General features: G+C 38.4%; 1 protein-coding gene across 4 annotated transcripts; it reads right to left on the reverse strand.

The window, feature by feature from the left end:
* Positions 1 to 3,362: 3,362 nt before the first annotated feature.
* TET10 (tetraspanin10) lies at positions 3,363 to 7,972 on the reverse strand. 4 transcript variants are annotated; one of them, XM_082896097.1, is made up of 12 exons: positions 7,717 to 7,934; positions 6,617 to 6,729; positions 6,444 to 6,498; positions 6,259 to 6,314; positions 5,946 to 5,993; positions 5,642 to 5,690; positions 5,473 to 5,556; positions 5,330 to 5,397; positions 4,728 to 4,853; positions 4,560 to 4,635; positions 4,325 to 4,399; positions 3,363 to 4,011 (listed from the first exon to the last, which is right to left on the reverse strand). In XM_082896097.1, exons 1-11 carry the CDS (start codon positions 7,768 to 7,770, stop codon positions 4,334 to 4,336), a joined length of 795 nt encoding a protein of 264 aa, XP_082752223.1. In that variant the 5' UTR covers positions 7,771 to 7,934; the 3' UTR covers positions 3,363 to 4,011; positions 4,325 to 4,333. The 4 variants fall into 4 exon arrangements, with proteins under 4 accessions (XP_082752223.1, XP_082752225.1, XP_082752221.1 ...); XM_082896099.1 differs by lacking the exon at positions 5,473 to 5,556; XM_082896095.1 differs by lacking the exon at positions 3,363 to 4,011 and having other exon boundaries at positions 4,088 to 4,399; positions 7,717 to 7,972.
* Between the last annotated feature and the right edge of the window lie 213 nt (positions 7,973 to 8,185).

Here is an 8,185-nt window from a genome sequence, read left to right on the forward strand (position 1 = left end):
TGATTCCTGAGCTTGACTTGACAAATTTGTATATTTGATTTGATTAAAATTTAAATCTTAGAACATCTTCACCCGAATTGTCAAATTCATAGGTGGCACTTTTGACGAGTGCACTTGTGCTTTACCCGAATATTCAAATATGAGATGGCATTTGGCATGTCTTCAACAATGTCAATTTTTGCATAGTAAAAAGAAGATGTCAAATTATTTTAGTTTTGTGGATACATAATTTTTGAATGATAATACGAGGTCGAGGTGTCATCGAGGTTATCTCGGTTAGGCTGAGGTTATCTGCGAGAATATCGGAATCCGAGATAAGTAGATAAAGAACAAGAGTCCTAGAATGAGAGATGACTTCAGTTTGGGTAAATATGAGACTCTTAAAAAGTTTCTCCTAATCCTACTGGGAGTCCAAGATTAGCAAGTAATCCTAAGTCCAATAGAGCTAGGCTTCTATTGGGACTAGGATTAAGTTTGCTATAAAAGAAAAGCACCCCCATGGGTCTAAGGTATGCTTTTGCTATTCTGTCTAGTGAGTTAAGCACTATTGGTTATCTTTGAGAGATATTGAGTACTGACTTGATCGTTGGAGTGCCCTCAGGTGGATGAGCCACCGCCGGAAACTCTTCTTTCTGTTGCAGGTCTTCGGGCTTAATCTATTCTACTGATGCTCTCCAGCTGGATACCTGTTTGGCAGTGTGGTCAGAAAATCACCCACACAATTTGGCACCGTCTGTGGGAACAAAAGGAGAATAGATGGCCAACGACAGACCGAAAGAGAAGGTTGGGGACGACACCCCTACTGAGAGTGGGAAACATATTGACCTTGACGTCGAAGAAGACAACTACAACGAAAAAACTCGTGATAAGAATCACGGAGAAGAGGACGTCGGCCAGGAGGGCAACGTGCAAAAGAAATCAGACCGAAGCAAGTATTATAATGAGGACGACCTCCAGGTTATGAAGGGACGACAAGATAAAAGGAATGACGAACAAATTGGCGGACCTGCAAACGGTTGTCAATTTCATGATACAGAACAACGTCATGCAGCCACCATTCCCGTCACAAGATACGACGATTCCAGCAGCCAAGAAAGATGCCCAGGCAGGGGGGCAGAAGACAACTCCTATGACTCCTCAGCACAATAGGACCAAGGAACATTCTCACCGGCCTTCAAGGGAGGTCGGACGAGGAGAATCAAGAAGGGGAGATTCACAGAGGACACATCGCACCAAGGAAGCTGACTCCAAAGAACATCGGCATGTTCAGGAGAAAGACCTCTGTTTTTACGTGACCAATGGAGGGAGGTCCAAAAGGACTCGCAATGACACAGGAAGTAGTGCACCAAAGAGGCTGAAATCCAGAGATAGCCGAGCTCCTGGACGAACCAAGGAGGATCTGAGGGATTACCTCGAGAGAAAGCGACAAGATGCCAAGGTGACCTCACCTATCAAGCCGAGGACACCGTTCTCGATAGAATTAGACAAATTTGAGACCCCGAAAAGGTTCAGTATGCCAAGGTTCCAGATATACGACGGTAAGTCGGACCCGAACTTTCACATCGGCTTGTACCTGAACTCGATGGCGTTGTACACCGAGAACGAGCCGTTGCTCTGCAAGGTGTTCCCCTCATCCTTCGGAGAAATTGCATCAGATTGGTTTCACAAGTTGCTAAAAGGAACTGTGAAAACCTGGGAAGGCCTGGCCGAGATGTTTGTGGTCAGGTTCGTGACAAACAAGCTACAGCCATTGAGGGTGGACGCCCTAATGGCCCTGAAGATCGGCGAGGATGAAAGTCTTAGGGCCTATGCCAAAAAGTATGATGAGGTATTCAACCGAATACCAAGATGCAATCAAGAGGTGACGGTCGTGTCGTTTAAAAGCGGCTTGAAGGATGACTGCCTACTTCGAAAATCACTGGCAAAGACATTGCCAAAAAACATGGAGGAGCTGATGGCCAAGATAGAAAAGTATGCCAGAGCCGAGGAGGACACGCCGGGGACAAAGGCGTCCAAACCAGAGAAGAGAAATGGTTCGCCGTAGCGAAGTCGAGATAACACTGGATATGAGAAGACAAGAGCTCAGCCCAAGTAAGCTGATCCTGGATTCCAGATCTCGAATCCTAGATTCCAGAAGACAAGATCTCGGCCTAAGATGATTAAGTCCGAGAAGAGAAGAGTTTACCGAGATGATGTTTAACGCTTGTTGAAACTTGAGAAAAGTTTACAAGTTGAAGTTAAACCGAGATGATGTTTAACGCTTGTTGAAACTTGAGAAAAGTTTACAAGTTAAAGTTAAATCGAGATGATGTTTAACGCTTGTTGAAACTTGAGAAAAGTTTACAAGTTGAAGTTAAACCCGAGTCATGATTAAAGGAAGGAATGATGTAAGTTCCATCACCTCAGGATGCCGAGGTAATAGAACCTAGGGGGCAGTTGTGGGGACATAATTTTTGAATGACAACACATGGCTGAGGTGTCACCGAAGTGCCAGCCGAGGTGCCACGTGTCCTGATCATGACACCGAGGTAATCTCGGCTAGGCCGAGGTTATCTACGAGAATACCGAAACCCGAGATAAGCGGATAAGGGACAAGAGTCCTAGAATGGGAGAAGACTTCAGTTTGGATAAAGATGAGACTCTTAGAGAGTTTATCCTAATCCTACTGGGAGTCCAAGATTAGCAAGTAATCCTAAGTCCAATAGAGTTAGGCTTCTATTGGGACTAGGATTGAGTTTGCTATAAAAGAAAAGCACCCCCATGGGTCTAAAATATGCTTTTGATATTCTGTTTAGTGAGTTAAGCACTATTGGTTATCTTTGAGAGATATTGAGTACTGACTTGATTGTCGGAGTACCCCCGGGTGGACGAGCCACCGCCGGAAACTCTTCTTTCTGTTGCAGGTTGTTCGGGCTTAATCTATTCTGCCGGTGCTCTCCAGCTTACCTGTTTGACAGTGTAATCAGAAAATCACCCACACAAGTTTCATTATTTTAATGGAATGAACCTGTGAAAGTGTTAAAAAAATATTAACATAAATAAAATTTAAAGTAAAACTAATAAAATACTAATAAATTTAACATATCAGGTCAGAAATTTTTTTCAAAAATATCAAATTTATATACTATGTCAATTTGAAACTTAGCCTTCAAAATAATTTAACATACAAAATTTTTAAGATTTAGATAAAAGTACTCTTACGGACAAATATTTGCATATATACTAGAATTGCGTAACATGTACAAACTCGAGTTGTTAAGTGGAATATAGAGTTGTAAGTTATATTGTCAAATACCATAGACAAGTGATAGGTTCCATTTCCAAAAAAAAAAAAAAAAGCAAGAGCGAGAGAGACAGAGAGATAGAGAGTTGATAGGTTGGATTAATTAAGATATGCTTTTGAATTACATTTAACAAACAGGGAAATTGATATATTTTTGGAAATGGACCAAATTGTTATTGTTGCTCCATTGGCTTCCTATAATGCCCCATAGCATAGTTTAGGAGAGCTTGTCTTGGCGTTGTGTTTGTAGTTGTAACGAAAGTCAATATCAAGTGATCAAGAATTTAGTGAGTTAGATTATGGCAAAAAGGGGCTGCTTTTTCTTTTTTCTTTTCTTTTATTTTTCCAGTGATCCTGATGGTCCTGGTCAAGAAAACAGAGATGCCGACAGTGGAGAGTCGTCCACAAGGGGGAAGGTGAGATGCCGGCATGAGAGCATTTGCTGGACAAAAAATGAGTCTCAAGTGGGGGAAGGTGAAATTTCCCACATTTTCAAGCACAGGCATAGAGTCCCTCATATACACTACACTGCAACATCATGTTTATTGCCAGTGCCCCAACAATGTCAGGCGTAATCTTTTTTCCAGAGTTACATAAAACAGCAGCAAGGCTATTAGCAAGAAGATTCCAAGTTCGGGTAAGTTGTGTCCGTCATGGATATGTCAAAACAGACACAACATGCATAGTGTCCACAAAACCACCCCTCTACCACCACCACCAATTCTTTTCTGCAGAAAACAGTTTGCCCAAAGAAAATGTTTTCCATCAGAACAAACAGAGTCCAATATCTGTGCAATATGCTAGTGAATACAAGAAGAAAGTATATTAGTTCAGAATTAAATGTAACTGTTTCCTAATGTCAAATGGAAAAAACCATAAAAAAAATAAAGACCTTATATACAATTGTGGTGCTTCACAAATGAGATACTCCGGCAACAAACTTCTGACTCGACAATTGATAAACAACAACATATATATCCATTTCTGTTTGTACGAAATGACAAACAATAGACAACTCACAAAAGATTTCTGGAGACGTACATGTTTGTTTCAGACTTTAGAGCGGTTTCTTGCAGCATTTCGTCTCGCACAGCATCCCACGAAGTAGATTATTGACTGATGTCACACAAACAGATAAAAGTCACGAAAATGTAATGAGCACGAGATATGAAAATCCAGATCATAGCAATAATATGACTGAACTTTGAAATTTTCATTTTTTTTCCAGTTGATTCTGCAGTAATAACAACAGATAATTTGATATTGAGTTTCTTACCAAGACAAGAAAAAGAACCACATTAAAGATTGCAACCACCCTCCATTCAGTTTTCATGTATTGTGCAACTCCGGCCCTGGAAAATGATATGAGAAAAACAAAGGTAAATGAAAATTTAATCCGAGAGAGAGAAAGAGAGAGAGGAGGTGGGAAAGTGACAGTGTTTACTTGCAAGAATCACAATTGTAGCACTTAATTGCCTTGGAATTTTTGTAAACTTTGCAATCGTTGTCGGGACTGATTGGGTGAAAGCTCAAGTCATAGTATGAGGCATTAATAACAGGATAGCCGCACCTAAGAATGAGTTGAAACCGGGCCAAAAAAGAAAAGAAAGAGAGTTATATGCAGTTTTCATAATTTCCAAACAAAATTGTGTTGAAGAACAAAAACATAAAAGTACTGTTTACACACACGTAAACCTTATGGGTTTGCTCACTGAGCATACAGTAATAGAATAGGGTTATCTTGATTTACACATAAAACAGTAAGAGGCTGTATGGTTGTGGTTTCATTTTCTTCATTTTTATTTTTTTTGTTTTTTTTTTTGAAAACAAAATAATGAAAAGTTCGAAAACACCCATCATTTTCATTCTGTTTTCATTTTGTGAGAAACAACTTTTCGATCTTTCCTAAAAAGTGGGTTGTTTTCAGAAAGTTTCCCCAAAAACAATTCATCAAACAAGTTTAAGTTTCGGGAAAATGAAAGCAGAAAACAAAAACACAACCAAATTGGCCTTAATAATTATAAACAGAAAGGGTAAAGAACCTACTCAGATGGTGGTCGACAGCAACCAGCCTCAATGGGGGTTAGTTTGGCGAGTTTGTATTGTTTAAGAGTCTGCATGAAGAGGTAACCATTACGTCATAAGAAACAAACGAAAAATCAGAACTTCAATTTGCAAAGTAAGTCGACCTTATATTTCTTGGGGAGGTTATTGCAGTCATCCGATTTCACGAGACAACTCCTTAAGTGCTCCCAATTATGGGTGTTGTTTAGCTAGAAGAAAGAATCAAGATCAAAATGACAAAAGTGGTACTTGTGCAGAGACTATAAATTCTAAAAGTATACATGATCAATGTACCTGTTTTAGAAACCATGGACTGTAATCTCGAAGTTGGTACTCCTTGTATCTGAGCAGATAGATATCAACAGGCACAGTTAAGCCAATCCCAATTCACCCACCAAAAGAAGAAAATATTCAAAAGAAAAGAAGACGATTTCCATTGAAATTCATAAAACGTGTGAAATAATAATTTCTTGCAACCAGAAAATATTCCATGTGTGTTCTTGCTCGACAAAAAGCAAGGTACATATGGTAAGGCACATGTGCCCCAGGCATAGAGAGACATCAACAATGACTATCAAAAAAGTTGCGGCGATCTTACCTCAAACCAGCTACATTATGGCCAGATCCATTATTAGTTACAATAAACCTACAAAAACAAGGCCCCAGAAAAATATTCATGTCAGCAAAACCAAAACCGAATCACAAAACATGTCATGGATACATCCAAGTTGTAGTGAACACTGCATTGGAATTGCTCCCATTCACCTCTAATTGAAGCACAAAGAGTTGAATCACAAAGACAATTGCCAACGAGGAAGAAAAACCCTCGTAGTCAACTAGTCATTTATCATCAGTCTTTGGCCTAATTTAAATGAGAATACCAATCGAGCTGTTGGACCAGACATACTTACGCCAAAACTGTGAAGACCAAGATTGCAATCAAGATGAAGCACAACATGATCAAATACTGTGAGTCACAAAGTTAAGGGCAGGTGCAACAAAAGAAAAATAAGGGGAAGAATGAAGGAAAATTCGCATAAAAAAATGCTACATTTAGATGTAATGCACATCGAGAAATTCATTTGTAAAAGGATACAATCCATAGCAATATGGAGTTGCTCTTCCACGCGCCCAAGAACCCAATTATAGATCTATAAATCAAACAACAGCACGTCCTTGTAACTATTAATGAAGTCGAATACAAGCAAGTGAAAAGCACCAGAATTAACACAAGGCATCCCGGAAAGTGAAAAGAAATTGAAATCTTACATCACAAATATGACGGCACCAAGGCCTAAAACAGGGAGAGTGAGAGACTTTCGACAGACATCATTATGAGAGCTCATCCATATCCCAAAACCAATTACAGCAACAGCTAATAGCTACAAAATTGAAGCATACAAAACTGAAGATCAAAACAACAACACAGTTCTGTTCTTACTGTTTTTAGATTAGTTGTCTCTATTGCACAAAAACTAGAACTACCCAAATGTAACCATAACAGCTAACAGAAATGGGTATTCCTTAATTAACTAAACAAAAATTACATTCACAAATATTTTTTATGCAATATAGTAGAAGAGTAACATTTATATTGTGTTTCAATCTTGGATTTGTGGAGGGAAAAGAAAACAGATAGAAAAATGAAAATTAATATATTTTTGCACTCTCTTCTCACTCAGTTTGTTTAGGATGAAATGGATAGAAAGTGAGGAAAAGAGAAGGAAAAAAGCAAGAAAAAAAAACTTTTATGAGTTCTAGCTTGAAAGTGGAACGTTTTTCTTATATAAACACAAGAAAACAGGAGAAAAATTAAATATTAAATGTGTGAACTATCTATAACTAAATTTTTAAATTTTTTAAGCTTTTTTCTTATAAAATTTTCATTTTAATCAAATGCATATATTTTCTTCTCTATTTCTTTTCTTTCACTTTCACTTTCCACTAAAAAAATTTTCTAATCAATAGGAGCCTTATAGATCAAACGAGTTGAAAATTCAAGATCCAAATAGGGGAAAGTGAAATAAAGTTTTAACTTTTAAATTGTTTTTTTTTTCATTATCTTTTCTTTTCCCTCCGTAAATCCAAGATCCAAACGAACTCAAAATTCAACCAACAAAACCAATCTCAAACTGTTGAACCAAGAAAACCCAAATTCAAAATAAAAAACACTGAGGAAACCCAGTAGAGATAAGGAAGATATAACAAAAAAACCCATTAGCAACAGCAGAAGAAAAGGGCAAATAAAGAAATATACAAAGGAGAGTCATTTAACAATTAAAAAATGTACAAAGAAGAATCAAAATGCCAATTTTAAAGAAAGAGAAACTGAGAAAATGAAAATGAAAAATGGCAGGCAAATTACATACCATTGTCAGAAAGTTGATAGATCTGATAACAAAAGTGCTTGTTCCGGTACTCATTCTTTACCAATTTCTTTCCCCTCTCCAAGAATCGAACACCAGAAAGAAAGAGAGTCTTGCGAGAGAGAGAGACGTTGGGGGTGTCCTGTCAGAAAGAAAATGGATGAGGACTGAAGTGGAGTGGCATAGACTTCAAGCAAAACAAGAAGGGGCAGAGAAAAGTGGCCAAAGGAGGGTTTGTTTGGGGAAAATCATAGAGAGTGGAGGGTAATTTCGTCAGAGTATAAAAATAAGCGCATGATTCATGTTCAGTGCACCAAACCCAGCACGCCACGACACTGCATAACAGGAAGCGGTGGCGTACACTTCACACAGCTAATCTTTATCTCTCTCACTCTTATGTGGTCAAACTTACTTTGACTGTCGTTTCATTTGTGTTTTAAAACAGTTACGAATTACGATGTAGAGCTACAGT

Source organism: Camellia sinensis, chromosome 11, assembly GCF_055761805.1.
Source record: "Camellia sinensis isolate YWXY chromosome 11, ASM5576180v1, whole genome shotgun sequence".
NCBI lineage: Eukaryota > Viridiplantae > Streptophyta > Magnoliopsida > Ericales > Theaceae > Camellia > Camellia sinensis.

Coding starts and splice junctions, on each gene's coding strand:
- TET10 (XM_082896097.1), bottom strand. CDS start 7,770: ATGAGTACCGGAACAAGCACTTTTGTTATCAGATCTATCAACTTTCTG. Junction 6,499..6,616: donor GGTGCCGTCATATTTGTGAT/GTAAGATTTCAA, acceptor TTTGATTTATAG/ATCTATAATTGGGTTCTTGG. Junction 5,557..5,641: donor GTCCATGGTTTCTAAAACAG/GTACATTGATCA, acceptor TCTTTCTTCTAG/CTAAACAACACCCATAATTG.